At 37.6% G+C, this 17,642-nt stretch overlaps 1 protein-coding gene across 2 annotated transcripts in view; it reads right to left on the reverse strand.

Annotated features, from left to right (window-relative positions):
- LOC102838260 (dystrophin-like) overlaps positions 1 to 17,642 on the reverse strand; it is a 3,237,302-nt gene that overhangs the window by 2,298,637 nt on the left and 921,023 nt on the right. For both annotated transcript variants that reach the window (XM_006870143.1, XM_006870144.1), the window contains exons 8-9: positions 8,911 to 9,092; positions 7,696 to 7,827 (exon numbers count right to left, since the gene is read on the reverse strand). In XM_006870143.1, coding sequence (XP_006870205.1) covers positions 7,696 to 7,827; positions 8,911 to 9,092 — 314 coding nt within the window. The remainder of the gene's footprint in view (positions 1 to 7,695; positions 7,828 to 8,910; positions 9,093 to 17,642) is intronic.

Below are 17,642 nucleotides of genomic sequence, written 5' to 3' on the forward strand. Positions count from 1 at the left end.
TCCCTTTATTTACTTATGGGATAACAGGAACCTATACAAAGTATGGGTAACTTCCCAAAGCCTGGTGCCTTTACTTGATGAGCTCCTAGAGAACAGAGAATAAGCCCCATGTCACAAAAGTTCAGCGTTTGGTTGCTAACAGAATGGTTGGCAGTTCAAATCCATCAGTAACTCTGCAGGAGCAAAGACTTGGTGAATTACTCCAGTAAAAATGTTTTAGTTTAAAAACCCATATGGGGAAATTCTACTCCATATCATACACACACACCAAAAACTAGAAGAGCATATTATTTATGGCCTAAACATTTTTATTAAGCCAATGCAAGCATTTGTGTGCTACGTTCTGCAAGAAACAGAAAGATAAACCAGTGGATTGTAGACATAGTCCTATGCCATTGCTTTGTTTGCTCATTTGTTTTTGTTTTTCCTTCCCTTTGCACTGTTTTCCATCACCTGTTTCCCAGTGCCTCTGGATGAATGATAAAGCGCATGTACAGTCAACAAAAATGCTGAGCCTTTCAGGTTATGTTGTTGTTGTTGTCAGGTGCCATCGAGTCGGAACCGACTCATAGCAACCCCATGCACAGCAGACGAAACAATATCCAATCCTGGGCCAACTTCACTACCACTGCCACAATTGACACCATCAATGATATCACCTGGCTGATCCATCTCGTTGGGGGTCTTCCTCTTTTTCTCTGACCCTCCACCTTACCCAGCATGACATCCTTCTCCAGCGACTGTACTCTCCAGACAATGTGTCCAAAGTATGAGAGACGAAGCCTAGCCATCTGGGCCTCCAAGGAGCACTCTGGTTGCACTTCTTCCAAAACAGATCTATTGGTTCTTTCGGCAGTCCATGGCACTTTCAGTATTCTCCTCCAACACCACAACTCAAAGGCATCAATTCTTCTATGATCTTCCTTATTCAGTGTCCAGCTTTCACATCCATATGAGGTTATTGAAAATACCATGGCTTGGGTCAGGCGCACCTTAGTCCTCAAGCTGACATCTCTGCTCTTCAATACTTTAAAAAGTTCCTGTGCAGCAGATTTGCCCAGTGCAATACGTCATCTGATCTCTTGACTGCTGCTTTCAGGTTATAAGGCATTACAAATATAACTAGAAAAGAGTTGCTACCTCAAAGTAGATTCAACCTTAATGACATGTATGGACTAAAGCTTTTAGGACCTCTAATGCTGATGTGACATGACTCAAAATGAAAAGAGACAGAATATGCAATGTATAAATCTAAGAAAACTGAAAGTCATCAACAATCAAATGGAATGCTCAATGATTATTATCCTAGGCATCGGTGAACTTAGATGGACTGGTATTGATCATTTTGAATCAGACAATCTATTAGGCAGATATTAACAAACATAAGAGGACTGGCACCATATTCAGTGTTAAACTAACATTTCAAGATCACTCCTGATGTACAACACTGTCAGTGATAGGACAACATACATTCACCTACAAATAAAACCAATTACTATGACTACTATTCAAATTACACACCAACCACTAATGCCAAAGATGATGAAACTGAATGTTCTTATCAACCTCTGCAGTCTTAAACAGATCAAAAATGGAATCAATAAGCTTTGATAATTACTGGTGACTGAAATACAAACGTTGACAAATAAGAGGAGGGATCTCCAGTTGAAAAACATGGCCTTGGCCATTGAAAAAAATTCTGGATGTTGAAAAATACAATTTTCGGAAGACATCAGTCACCATGACCCTGAGACCAGAAGAACTTAATAGTGACCGCTTCCACTATCAACTGTGTTGAAAGAGATCACATTAGAAAGGCTTGGAGAAAACATAGAATAAAGCCTAAAATCATAAAATAAGACCAGGCTTACTGGCTTACTGTTCACAAAGAGACTTGTGAAACCCTGACTCTATGGCCCTTAGACACCTTTTAGCACTGGAACTGAACTCATCCCCAATACCCATGATTCAATTTTCAGTCAAGCAATAGATAGGCTTATAGGGAGTACAACAATACTAGCCATACAATGGTCAACTATTTGAGATTAAGAGGGGAGCTCTGGCAGCGTAGTGATTATGAATTGGGCTGCTAACCTCAAGGTTAGCAGTTTGAAGCTACCAGCTGTTCCGTGGGATAGATGAGGCTTTCTGCTCCCATAAAGATTTACAGCCTCGGAAACCCTGTGCAGGATCACTGTGAGTCGGAACCGAATTCACGGTACTTAACCACAACAAGTTAATCTTAAGAGGGGAATAGTTAATTTAAGAGGGGAATATTTAATCTTACAGTCCAGGAACAGAGGACCCAAGGACTATCAAGGAAGAAGTGCACAAGCAGAATGTGGGACCCTATCCAAAGAAGCAGTGACACCAGAGATGGAGGCAGAGGTGTGGACATGGAGAAAGGGAGCAGCTGAGGACTCTAGACTCATGCAAAGAGAAAGGCTGTGTGCTGGTGGCCAGGAGGCAGGCTTGCACAATATGCCCTTTGCTTGTTTAAGTTATTACATATTTTTGAGTGCATTTGTGTACGCCTCCCCCACCAAAAAAAGAAAGAAAGAAACAAACAACAACAACAAAAAATACGGAGGGAATAGAATAAAATAATTTTGCATGATGATGCACGGAAGAGATTGTAATAATTGCAATGAAACGATGAGTATAAAACTGATGTTCTCCCACGTAAACTATTACTCAGTTCATGGAAGGCAGGAGGAATGGGGGAAAAAGAGGAATTGGGATCACTGTTGTTGCAAGGAGGAGACTGCAATCATTGAGATGAAACAAAATGAATGATTTATGAAATTGATGACCAACTCTGTAAACCGTCACTCAGTTCACATAACAAGTTTAAAAAGGAGATGGGAGGAATGCACTCATTCACAGTAACAAAAATAATTGGCAGATGTTCAACCATTTCAAGAGGTAGCATGTGATCCAGAAATGATGGTACTGAAGGAAGAAGTCCAAGCTGCTCTGAAGGCACTGTCAAAAAACAAAGTTCCAGGAATTGATGGAACACCAATTGGAATGGTTCAAACAAACTGATGTAGCACTGGAGGTGCTCACTTATCTATGTCAAGAAATTTGAAAGACAGCTACCTCACAGACTGACTGCAAGAGCCCAGTTCAAATAAAGATGAGTCAACGAGATCCAGAAATTATGAAACAGTATCATTAGTATCACACGCAAGTAAAATTTTGATGAAGAGAATTCAAAAACAGTTGTAACTCAACATTGGCAGTGAATTGTCTGAAATTAAAGCTTGATTCAGAAGAGTACTTGGATCATGACTGAAAACAGATAATCTCAGAAAGATGTTTACCTGTAATTTTTTGATAGTATAATGCATTTGACTATGTGGACCCTAACGAATTACGAACAACATTGTGAAGAATAGGAATTTCAGAACGTTTTATTATACTCATGTGAAACTTGTACAGCGATCAAGAGGCAATCCTTTCAATGGCATACGGGGGGGGGGGGGGGGGGGGGGGGGGGGGAGGGGGTAATGCATAGTTTAAAATCAGGAAGCATGTGCACCAGGGTTGTATATTTTCACCATATTTATTAAATCTATATGCAGAGCCAATATATTGAGAAGCTGGACTATATCAACTGGAATATCATCAAGATTGGAGGAAGACTCATTAACAACCTGCGATATGCAGGTGACTCAGCCTTGCTTGATGAAAGTGAAGAGGATTTGAAGCATTTACTGAGAAAGATCAATATGGATTGTGCCTCAACATAAGGACACCAAAAATCCTAATCACAGACAATAAGCAACATCATGATAAATGGAGAAAAGGATTTTCTTTTACTTGGGTACACAGTCAATGCCAATGGAAACCATAAGAAATATTTTGAAAAACTTTTGAATTGGGCAAATTTGCAGCCAATGATCTCTTTAAAGTGTGCATATATGCATGAGGTTTAAACACAATGAGACACCAAGATAGCAAAATTGATGAAATAGAGATGGAGATCTTGGTGATTTCACTAGGAAAATGAGAATCATGATCAATATTGCAAGGATACACATTATAATGGTGTGGCACTCTAAGATCAACACTGGACTGTGAACCACAAGGTTGGCAGTTCAAACACACCAGCTGCTCTTAAGAAATCCATTACAGGGTGACTATGAGTCATAACCGAATCAACAACATTTAACAACATCATAATCATAAAAAGAAAAATAAACACAAAAATGTTTTTAGGCAATGACTGATATAGGTAATTGATACAATTGATGAAGTCAGAAGTCATACCAGATGGTATTTCTGCTTGGAAAACTCATGTAAAAACAGGAATGATATATCTGTTTACATTTCTTTGCTTCTAAAGGTTGACAGCCTGCAATAAGTATAAATCAGATTTTCTAAGTTTGCTAGAGGTAAGGAAACTGTATGTTTCCAATAGATTGGGGACTACAAAAATAATACATGAATGCTATGTTTTTCATAAGGGACCAGCGTAGTCTGTTGCCCTTCTGCAAAAATGCATCCTTCTTCTATGCAGACCAGCAAGTGATTGTATGAGTGAAGCATTTTTGTAGATTCCAAACCTGTCTCTCTTCAGTTCATTTTAAGTGGATACATACAACCTATAAGGAACTCTGGGAGCATAGTGGTTATTAATCTGGCTGCTAACCTCAAGGTCAGCAGTTCAAAACTCCCAGCTGTTCCATGGGAGAAAGATGAGGCTTTCTGCTCCTGTAAAGATTGCCAGCCTCGGAAGCCCTGTACAAGGTAGCTAGGAGTCTGAATCAAATCCACGGCACACAGCCACCACCACCATCACCACATACATCTAACTTATAGGTTGCATTGCAGTGTCGATCCCTAAGGGAAACTCTCAAGTTAAAATGTTATCAGTTTGAATACACAAATTTATAAAACCTAACTACATGTAACATTATCTTTTAATGTGACTCCTTTACAAATAATCAGAATACATAATTCCTAATCATTTGTGATTAATGCTGCTTCTTTTTTAAAAGAAAAGCACTAGGAATTCTTCGTGTGGCACTGTGAGTTAATGTGCCAGACTGCGAAGTCAGTTTGAACTGCAAGGTCGGTGGTTCAAGCTCATCAGCTGCTTCAAAGAAATCCTATACAGGGTCACTGTGGGTCAGAATCAACTTGACAACACTTAACAACAATAACAAGGGTTATTAATAAAGTAGATACGTGAATTTGTAGGCTATTTTATGAGCTATTATGGATTTTATAATACAAAGGTATACTGAGCAAATGGAGTCTAGCAAAATGTAAGTCCATTTGCAATTACTTCATTAAGAAGTCATAGCCAAGTGATGCTTTAATGAGGTGGTAATGAGGTAAAAATGTGGTACCATAATATGCATTGGGGAAAATATTCTAGAAAAGAGAGCTCAAAAAACTGATAATGAGGGCGAAATCTTATAATGGCTTCAGCTTCTGTTCGTGCATTTTAACATGTGTACACCTAATCTTTATAGATGGGTGATTTCAATAGAAGGATGGGAAGAAAAAATTCGGAGAGAGTTAGTGGGGTGACAGACAGAAGACAGGAGAAGAGAAGCAGATGGAGACACAGGAATAGAGGGAGGGGATAGAAGAAAGATAGATAATATTAAATCTCTCTTTGCTTGAAAATCAGGATGAAAATAGCAACTACAACATCTAAGGTCTGTTAAAAGAATTATATCGCTTAATATAATGCGTGTAGAAGTGGCACTTCTGGCATATAGAAAAACATTGTGGTGAAATTATTATTATTCACTGATATTTAGAGAATTGTGGCTTAACAAGGTTAAATGGCTTGCCCAAGACTATGCAAATAGCCCATGAGCACTTGGATAGGAATTCAATTAAAAATGAGGTTGAGTTACAGAAGCTCTCACCCCGTGCCCTTTGTTCAGTCTTCCAAAAAAACTGGCAAAAGGTACAGGGCATGACTGTGCCCTCAAATAGATGTTGCTTTGGGGGGTTCTTTCAGAGTGAACAGTTTCAGCCTTAGGCCTCAAGCAGCTATGTAGAACTAATCACTAACTAAACACACACCAGGGTCTTTTAAAAGACCAAAACAATGAGTTGTCTAAAATGTATATTCTTTCCAACAATATAATCAGGTCTCTAACAGCTAAATTTTCATTTGTAGTATTGTTTAGATAAGACTCACTTCACTCCAAAAATTCTTCAAACTGCTTTAATGAACCAAATATATAAAGCCTTCGCTGAAAAGATATTCTAGCACATCTAGCAATTCTAGTACCTCTTATTTCCATGCTCTAACATCCACAGGGTTAGAATTTCTGGTATTTTTAGGTTTCCTTCAATATTGCAAGAGTGCAAAATGGCACTGAGAAGATTCCTCACATAGAAAGAATTAAATGATGCATAGAATCTAACCTGATTTTAGTGCAAACTTTTCTTATAAACATTAGAGTCTGTTCTACATAAATTTAAGTCACCAAAATTTTAAAAAAGTATATGCAGAGGCTTGAAGTTATACATTCATTAAATGAAAAGAAAATAAAAACATTTTATATAATAAAAGGCCTTACAGAGTAGAGTTTCTTTTGCTTATCTAGAAAAGTCACCACAAAGAATGCAATTAGTAATTTTCACCTATGTATCCAACATGGCTTTTAAAAAGCTGTATATATAAACCTTTAATAAGACACAGGAGTCTATATTGGTTACAATGATAAAGTACTATACTACTACTAACTAAGAAGTTCACCTTGCAACTGAAGACAACTTAGAAGACTGGTTTGGCCATGTGCTCTGACACAGCCTTGAGCAGTTCTACTCTGCGCAGGCTGGGGTGCCAGGAGTTGGAACAGAGTTAATGGCAACAACCAACAACAACATGCTTTTTAAGTCTTACAAAAGGTAAAGTCTCCTTAGAAGCCACAATGGCTTCCTCTCCCGTTATTTGGACTTGTTATCAGGAGGGACCAGTCCTGGAGAAGGACCTCATGGTTGGCAAAATGGAGAGACAGCAAAAAAGATAAAGGTCCCCTAATGAGATGAATTTATACAGTGACAGCAACACTGGGCTCAAATGAAACAACCCTTGCAAGGATGGTGCGAGATCAGGCAGTTTTTGTTCAGTTGTGCATAGATAGACTCACTATGAGCTTGATGCAACTCAAATGCATCTAATAGGAACAAAAACAGCAAAACCTTTGTAAAAGAGAATTTTATAGGTAACTATATAAAACAAACCAAATCGCAAAACTCTGTTGCCAAATCCATTCCAACTCATAGTGTCCTATCAGTCAGGGTAGAGCTGCTCCTTAGGATTTCTACAATTATGCATCTTTAAGCAAGCCAGAATGCCTTCTCTTTCACCCATGGAACAGTTGATGGGTTTGTGAATCACCCACCTTGAGGTTAGCAGGGTAACACTAAGCCCACTGTGCCTACAGGGCTCCTTAGGTAATATGATAACAAAAATGCAAATTCATTACTATGAGAATGATCATTTAAAAAAAAAAATCAACATTTGTTCAAGCTACAGCACAGCCAATAACAGAAAAGCACCTCTTGTTAAAGAATCTAATAAAACTAGAGCAAACCAAGCACCTGTTGATGGAGGAGAAACTGGGCCCTGCACAATTCAAACAAAGCAAAGTGAGGTCAGATGATCTCAGTAGGAGAAATGATTTGGTTTGAGAAGCAGAGTATAAGTTCACAGACCTGTGGAGGAAATGGGCTCCGTGTGGGGTCCGAGGTGGCAACATAAGCTGCCTGTGTGTAGGCATAGCTCTTGAACCCAGGTTTAGGAGAGGAAGTACTTCTCTCATAGCCCTGCGCTAGACTGACAGTGATCTGCAGAGAAGGATTTGGGGGAGAAAGGCAGAGAGAAAAGGAGACATTGTGAATAAACTTGGAAACATTATTTACCAACCTACTTGAAAAAGTGGACATTAAGTGCAGATGAAAGTTTAATCCAAAATATATATCAGTGATATTAGAAACACTTCAAAAATGGTGGTTCTTGGTACCATGTGGGTATGCAGGGAATCAGGAAACATGTGAGGTTGAGATTTAACCATAAGGATCCCATCCAAACTCTGACTCTATCTACAATCGGTGTTCTTCAATATGGGGGGGGGGGAGCATCTAAAAGCAATTTTCTCTGAACGCAAAGTAAACAAAGCCAGAACCCATTAGGTCAATACTCTGGAAAAGAGTGAAGCTTTCATAAGCTAAATATAGAACTAGCTCAGTAGAGTGAGAAAATTAGGTCTAAGAGCTTTCTATGCCTTTGGCAGAAATTTTGCTAAAGGCTTTTTCATTGTTTGTATCTAGGAAAATACAAGAAAGCACCCCAAAATGTCTACTATTGAGAAAGAGAGAGAGAAACAAAAAACAAACCAATGTAACAGAAGAATTCCATTGCATGTTGCATAATAACACAATGAAGAATTTTATTACTTGCATTCTTCATTTGACTTTCAGTTGAAATATTTATAACGACTTTTTTCAAAACTGTGTTTGAATACTCACAACATGTTAATCCCATCAACAAATGGCTATCAACATGAGAAAATGCTCTAGATCTTTGCTATATTTCATGACTAATTATATACATATAGTCTTTCTGTTCTTTTTTTTTCATTTTACACAGCAGAAATGCAATAGATTCTTTATTCCATATTCATACAATGTGGCAAATATCAATAGAAAAGCATTTTAACATTCTGTTTTGAAAACAATATTGCTGTTGTTGTTAAGTGCCACCCTGTAGGCTCTGACTCATAGCAGCACTTTGTAGGTCTTCTGAGTAACACAGTCCATAAGATCAGTTAAAATTTGAATATGTACAGATAATATATGTGTGTATGCAACCCCAAAGTGGAAATGAACAAGAAAATATATTTGATATTAGCTGTCCTTCAGATACTTTACCTGCTGAGAATAATGCATTTGGTGATGTAATTGAAAATGTTCTTCTTGAGTAACTTTTGATGGCCTTGGCAACCTTTCCACTTCCTGGATGGCTTCAATGCTCACTTGTTGAGGCAAAACTTGAAAGAGTGATGTGATGTACATTAAGATGGACTTCTTATCTGGATAAGTGGTGGCAACATCTGTAAGCATAAGAACACCACACATCAATTTTTGTGTTTGATTATTTTAGACTTTGAAAAGGGAATGAACAAATCAGTACTGCAGGAAGAAGGCAGACTAATGAGTACTTGATTCTCCATTCATGTCCTCCAGAGATTCATTAGAACATGATAATCAGGCCTAAAATGGCCTTCCAATTTGGCAGACCAATGACATGAGTTAATTTCTTTTCCTTGTTCACATAAGAACTTCATTTCATGATACCCTTTCCTAAGTCAAATTGCCAAACTAGCCCATCTTAAGACAGTGGCTTTCATTAGCTAAGAAACCAAAATAAAAGATTATTGCTTCCTTTCACCTGAAAAGTTGTATCAGTATTTCAATTAAAATGATGCTTTATACATAATAACAATGGCCTTAAATTCCAGTAAACCTGCAAATCAAAATTTCAATGATAACATAAGAGCTAAATACGTCTTTGTGTAGAAATCAAATCTGCAATTCAACAATAAAATTAAAACAGCAAGATTCTATAAGCGAAATAATTGGACATATTCCCTATGTAAAGTGAAAACTATCTGTTTGCATTATGGTAGTTATATCTGTTAAAGGATTTCACTTTCATTCTCAGACTTTAGGGATAAATTCAAAAGTCATTTATACAAAGTTGCTCTGACTTTATGTCCTTTTCCCCATTCAGGGAGTAAAAGAAATCCAGCACTGAAAGTCAATAATAATTTCTAATAACACACATAAAGTGGCTGCTCCTTCAAGAGATTCTTGTATTATTTGGCATTACATTTTACCCACTGTGATCATTGCAGGGAAGCAAGATATAAAAATAAGCCTTTGTCTGAAACATATCATTAATCCCAGAAGTGTTAAACATAAATCATGGCAGGAGGCTAAGGATACTTTGCACCTATTTGGCAAGGCATTTTTGTCCCCATAACTATAAGTTTTGGTGTTACTAAATGCCTTCAAGTCATTCCGACTTATAGAAACCCTGTAAAGGGTTTCGGAGGAGCAGCTGATGCTTTTGAACCACCAATCTTGGATACAAATGACCTTGTGATCCAGTGTTTATCCTACAGCATCACACCAGGTTTAGCTAACATTAAATGATCTTTTTTTAATTAAACATGCATGCTCTGGTCAGGTATTTTGATGATGCCTTAAAAACAGCCAGAGCAAAATCTGAATTTCAAATTTATTAAAGGAGGTTGAACAGGTCATTTTGTCCATCCTTTTATGAGTAGCTGAACCATGATTAATCAAAATAACTATTTTAAAAGTATTTTTCAAAAGAGTTACAAGGCAGGGAAAAACTAATGTTCTCGGTCTACTGCTTCTACCCATAACATAATACAATAGTTCTCAAATTTTAATGTGCATATGAATCACCTAGGGACTTTTTTAAAATACAGATTCTGATTCAGTAGGTCAAGGCTGGAGCTTGAATCTCTGCATTTCCAACAAGATCCCAGGTGATGCTGAGGAGAACTAAGCCTTGATTAACAAAAGTCAAAAACCCACGGCCACACTGGAGTCTTTAAATGCTTCAATGCACATGTTTGCAGACCATTACATGAACACCACTGTTTTATTATTTTACTCAGTTCTTCAACAGATATTTATTGAATGCTTCTAATATACACAACAAAAGTTACACAACACATATTGTCTGCTCCATATTACATTTTAATTATTAACCAACTGATGTTGAAGAAGAATTTTTGAAAAAGCATTTTAAGGAAGAAATGAAGAATATTTTGTGCAAGAGCACAAAATTTAAGTAATTTAGCTTTGGCGTCCTGGTGTGGTGTAGTAGGAAAAGCACTGGACCGCAAGGTCAGTTTGAACTGCAAGGTCAGTTTGAATTACAAGGTTGGTTTGAACTGCAAGGTTGGCATTTCAAACTCACCAGCCATTCCTCAGAAACCCTATATAGGGTCAATGTGAGTCAGAAGTGACTCAAAGGCACTTAATGACAGTAATTATTTAGCTTTAATTTTTTAAGGCCTGAAATTTTCCATACATCAGATCATTATTTTTTCAAGCTTGTAGTCTTTCCATGTGAAAAACACTGGACTGCAAACCACAATGTACAAGGTTCAAGAAAACTATACGGGGGATAGATGAAACATTATATTCCTGTGAAGATTTAAAAGCCTCAGAAGCCCTATACAAGGTTACTATGAGTCAGAATTGATTCAATGACATTTAACAAAAGCAACAACATCATTCTTTAACATAACTTGTAGCTATAGAATGCTTACTTCCTTTACATTTCTATTGTCAGTTTCATAACAAAGGAATAAGTCCATTCTTTTGTGATGAATTCTTAAATAAAATACAGGCAGTGAAAGAGGCATTGTATTAAAAAACTGTTCCTGTGATTGTATGCATATGTTTTATATCAATTATATGCCAGAATAAAAAGAACTGAAAGTAAACAAAGACCAAACATTACATTACTGCCCAAGGAAATTTACAAAATGGGAGTAAATTTTATCTACAGAAAAAATAATGTAGATTGAATGGGCATGGTCATCAATATATAATTAAAACAAATATGGAGCACTGAACCACAAGGTCGGTTTGAAATGAAAGTTAAACTGTCCAAATCCACCAGCCACTTCTCTATAGAGTCACTATATAGAGTCACTATGAGTTGGAACCAACTCGACAGCACTTAACAACAAAATAACATAATAAATGTATTTGGCGCTGTGAGTTAGTGAGCTGCACAGTAAAGCCAGCCTGAACTGCAAGGTGGGTGGTTCAAGCTCACCAGCTGCTCCTAAGAAATCCTATACAGGTTTGCTATGTGTCGGAACCGACTCGACGGCACTTAACAACAACAATTTGCTTGAATCTATTAGTAACCATCCTCTGAGAATGTAAGGGAATCTGTAGTGCCCATTGTTCTGACCCATAGCGACCCTGTATGGAGTTTCCAAGGAGTAGCTGGTGAGCTTAAACCACCGACCTTGTGGTTCAAACTGACTTTGCAGTACAACGAATTAACAGACAGCACCACATTAGTAAAGTTATTTTTTTTTCTTTAGTTTTAAGAAAATAGTTAGATCTAAAATATTTTAATTCTATCGCCATACATTTACTAAACTGAGTCCTGGGTGATGAGCTGTGCGCTAACGTGTTAAACTGCAAAGTCATTTGAACTGCAAGGTTGGCACTTCAAGCTCACCCGCTGCTCCTTGGAAACCCTATACAGGCTCGCTATGGGTCGGAATCGACTCCACGACACTTCACAACAACAACAATTACTAAAAGCCTTTTTTTTTTTTTTTTTAAGTTAATAGATTAGTCCAGAAGTTAAAAAGAGGAATTTGGTGGATACTGCTCATGAGGAATGTATCATTCTTTTGAAATAATGAAAAAAATATATACTAAATAATCACATCGCTAAATAGAGTTTAAAATGTGCTCCCTAAACTGGCACAACCATAGCTTCACTGTGTTCAGATAAAGGATGAAATACATTCTTGAGTGATTCAGAAACTGACATAAATCGTATCAACAGCTGGAAACTGAGTAACAAGGAAAGGTGCTCCAGACAATGGAATACAATGAACAAAAGCACAGCTTTAGGAACAGATGAGACATAGCCTGGGAATAACACACTCAGGGTATTTATTGCCCAGCTACATAGAGCATGGGGATTGAGGAATCAAATGAGATGGGTAACCTGTAAGTGGAACAGCGAATGATCATCCATAATAGCACACTAAAACCTTTTCACTCAGTTCCATAAACTCAACGCACGGATACAAACTCATAATGACCCTGTGTAGGGTTACAACCTGCACATCTTTAGGAGAGCAGAAACCCTCATCTTTCATCCACAGAGCACCTGGTGGATTCAAACTGCTGACTTTGTAGTTATCATCCCAACACAGAACCCACTATGCAAGCTACAAGGCTCCTTTGACAGACTATGGTTAGACAATATTTAAAATAAAAAGCAAGTCCAACTCATAGGGAACTCATGTATATCAGAGTGAAAGCGAGCTACATAGGATTTTCAATGGTTATTTTTTAGACAGTAGATCACCAGACCTTTCTTCTGAGGTGTTTCTGGGTGGATAAGAACTTCCACAATTTCAATCAACAGTCAAGTGCATTAACCATTTGTGCCACAGAGGAACTCCATCCCTACATCCAATGAATGGATTCCGAATCATAGTGACTCTGTGTAGGGTTCCCAAGAATGTAAATCTTTACAGGAGCAGACAGCTTCATCTTTCTCCTGAGGAGGGGCTGGTGGATTTGAATCACCAACCCTGCATTTACATTAGTAGTCTAGTGTTTATCCTACAGCATAACACCAGGACGCTTAGGGACTCCTGAGTTTTTTGCTGTTAACTTCTGTCAAGTCTGTTCTGATTCACGGTGAGCCTGCATAGGATTTCTGAGTAGCGACTGGTGGATGTTGTTGCTGTTAAGTGCCATTTGAGTCAATTCCGACACATAGCGACCTTGTATAGGGTTTCCAAGGAGCAGCTAGTGAGCTTGAACCGCCGACCTTGCAATTCAAACTGCTTTGCAGTCTGGAGTATGAACCCACTGCGCCACACCAGGACTCTGACTGGTGGATAGTTCTCTCCAACTTAGATAAGCAATACATGTTGATTGATAGTCACATTATTTTATAATATTCAAGTGATTTAATTCACTTATAAACATCAACTTATTAATAAGAATTCATTAGATGACTTTGGTGAAGTGAATGAAGGAGGAATTCAGAGTCAAAGGTTTGGATACTTTTTTCAATTGTCTGTCTGAAGTGGGTTGAATTGCATTTCCTCCCAAAATGTCCTTAATTAATCCTTACCCCTGAACCTGTAAGTGTAACCTTATTTGGATATAGGGTCATTGTGAAGATGTAATCATGGTATGATGAAGTCATGCTGGATTAGCATGGATCTTAAATCTAATAACTCATGTCTTTATAAGAGAAAGAAAAGAGAAATTGGGACATAGAGACAAGGAGACACACTGGGATGACGACTACAGAGGGAGACACTGCCAATGTGCAGCTCGAAGCCAATAAACATCAAGGGTGAAGTAAGGAAGGGTCCTTTATGACAGTTTTCAGGTAACTAGCCTTTAGATGGTAAGAAAAAAAAAAACAACATATAGATTTATACCACTCATTTGATGTTACTTTGTTAAGACAGCTCAAGGAAACTAACACAGCACCTAAATACAATGGGAAGGGGGTTTGAAAAGTGCAAAAATTGCATGCTCTTGTAATTTCATTTTTCCACAAACATATGGAAACCCCTCTCTTTTGTCTTTCTGTCTGTGAAGAAAGACCGTAGATATCATTTTATTCCATTTCTCCCTCTGTAAAATATAGGTTGGAATCCCAGTCCTACCATGGTATTATTAAAATCATATGTAATTATGTTCAGAAAAGACTATAAATGTTTTTCGGTTTGTTTGTTTGTTTGTTTAGTTTTTACTGTGAATGCAGTATAGTTTACATGGGAGAGCATCAGCTTTACACCATGGTTTCATTGCAATGATTACAATCTCCTCCGTGCATCATCATTCAACAGCATTTGCTTCCATTCCTTCTGTTTTTTGTTTTGTTTTGTTTTGTTTGGGGAGGGGAGGATGTTTACACAAAACCACTCAGGAATATATAATAATGTAAACAACCAAAGGGCACATTCTGCAAGCCTGCATCCCGAGACTATAAATGTTTTAAACCTTAATATTGCTGGTATATTGCAATTGTTGTTATTGCTGTTGTTAATACAAAAACAAGTCTAGTTATAGGAGAACATCAGCGGGATTAATAAGATGTCAGAAGAATATGCTGGGTAAGAGAAAGGCCATTCAGTTATTATGTGTGGTAGCAACTATTTGTGGCATTAGTGGTTCAAAAGTAAAATTCTCGTCGTCCACACTAAAGTCATGGTGTGGCGCTGTAAGATAATGCTCTAGACGGCAAGATTAGTGTGAGTCGCAAGGTCAGTGGTTCAAACCCACCAACTGCTCCTTGGAAATCCTATGCAGGGTCGCTATGAGTTGGAACTGACTCATAGGCACTTAACAACAACAACAATACTAGAGTCCCAAGTTTGAATCCAGGACCACATACTTCATGTGTACACACTACCTGTCTGTTAGTCAAGGCTTCTGGGGTACTCGGAAGCTAAACAGGTTTGAAGTGAACTTCCAGCATACTGCAGACTAAGAAATGAAGTCTGGCAATCTGCTTCCAAAAATCAGTCACTGAAAACACTATGGATAACAAAGGTCCTACTAGAAGCAATCATGGACTTCGGCCCTGGTCCGTTACCATTTTCTTTCATTGTTGTGGGGTCACCTTAAGTTGGGGTTGCTTAATCATCATACAAAATACCATGTTCGGTTCTAGACATTCAGTTTATAAACCTTCCCACAAAAATTATGTTGTTCTTGTTATTATGTGCAGTCGAGTCAATTCTGACTCACAGTGACCCTGTATAGGGTATCTGAGGAGCGACTGGTGACTATACCTTATACTAGAAAGCCAGAGATAACAGTAACAATGAAAATGACTGGCACCCCATGAACATTTAAATATTTGCTAAACACCTGACTCTGGTAGCGTAGTGGTTAGGAATCGGGCTGCGAACCTAAAGGTCTGCAGTTGGAAATTACCAGCTGTTCCGCGGGAGAAAGATGAGGCTTTCTGCTCCCGTAAAGATTTACAACCTCGGAAACCCTCTACAGGGTCGCTATGAGTCGGAACCGACTCCACGGCACATAACAACAACAACAACAACAAACACCTGACTCAAGATAATTTTTGAAGGTACAGAAATGGATGAGAATTATGTATGACAGTGACTGATCAAAACAAAATGAAACAAAATGGTATATATAATGAATACTACAATATTTGAAGGGCATGAAAAAGATGAAATCTGATTTATTCTTTTTTATTATAAGACATTAACATTGTATGAAATGAGAGAAGAAGTTGCACTCCCAAAATGAGAACTTATAATTGTATGAAAGTTATTTTTAAAAAAACTAGAACCCTACTATATAAAGTGCCAGTTGCCACAAAAGTTTAAATTAATAATTTCTAGTTCAGTCTTTGAAGTCATTTCATAAGGAACGTGCAGAGAACTCATAACATGGCTAGAATATTTTATTTTATGAACAATAACACTGATTCTGTCGAGTGTCTCTATACTAATCTGAATTTTGATATCAGGAACTACAGTAGAACAAATAAATCATTTAGTAAAATTCCATCATTTTTCAAATGAGACAACTGAAGCATCAAGTGGTTTAATGACACATTCAAAAACCACACGGCATCAGAACTATATTATATCACACTACCCCAGAGCCTTAGTCCCATTCTTTCAGTGGATGTTAACTATAACATCTGAAGATCAAGGGTCTCAAAAAGTTATTGAATAAATGCTGATCTGGTAGTCAATTCACTTTCTTTACAAAGTATTATTTTACTTTTTATAGCAATGGTTAGAGAGTTATAAGATAATAAATGTTTCTTATTCTAATAAGTGAGGTTTGCATTAAAGGCCAAATATACATTAAAATGCATCTTGGAAATTGTTAATTTTTACATCTGTGTTTGTATTGATGGGGTTGCAGATTCTTTTCTTTTTTCCTTTGTCCTAACCTCAAGACCAGCACAACAGATTTATAATTAGATACAGACCATTTATATTATTATAAAGGGATGTGCAAACATTAGAAAGTAATGAGAAATGTGAAGTTATCGAGTTGTCTGTCAGCAACTCAAAACAACTTCAATGAAAATGAGTTTGTGATGAAACTGCTGTGTTCAACAAAACTATTGTACTTTGAGCTATCAACCTGAGGAAAGTCTGATTCGCCAGCTGCCAGATACAACCTTGAAACACCTCTGGAAAATCTAAACAAGAGGCTCCTCTGTCTAAATTTCAGGACAGTTTTCTGCCAGGACAAAGGAATAAATTAAATAACCAGATTATAATGCGTATCACGTTTAATTAGAAAGAAGTAGTATTTCAAAAAGCAGCTTTGATAGCTTAGTGGTTATTAGTCGCACGGCTAATGTCTAGGTCGGCAGTTTGAAACTACAAGCCATTTCGTGAGAGAAAGATAAGGCTTTCTACTCATGTAAAGATTTACAGCCTCGAAAATACTATGCAGAGTCACTGAGTCAGAATCGACTGCAGGGGACACCACCACCACCACTAGTATTTCCAAGAAAAAATGATATATAAATATGCACTCAAAATACTTTGGTCAACCTTTTAAGAATTTAAGAGTAGCTAGTCGGAACCGACTCGATGGCACATAACAACAACAACAGACAGATAATGTTGTTGTTGTTGTGGAGTGGAATTGAGGAGTTTCTGATCCATAGCGACCCTGGATAGGGAGTCCGAGGAGTGCCTAGTGAGTTTGAACTGCCAAACTTACTGTCCAAACTAACCCTTCAGTCCAGGGCTTATCCTACAGTGCCACACTCTAATCAAACAGACACATAAAAACTTGTGTGAAGGGAAAGATAATTTAAAATAAGA

Source organism: Chrysochloris asiatica, unplaced genomic scaffold, assembly GCF_000296735.1.
Source record: "Chrysochloris asiatica unplaced genomic scaffold, ChrAsi1.0 scaffold00139, whole genome shotgun sequence".
Taxonomy (NCBI): Eukaryota; Metazoa; Chordata; class Mammalia; order Afrosoricida; family Chrysochloridae; genus Chrysochloris; species Chrysochloris asiatica.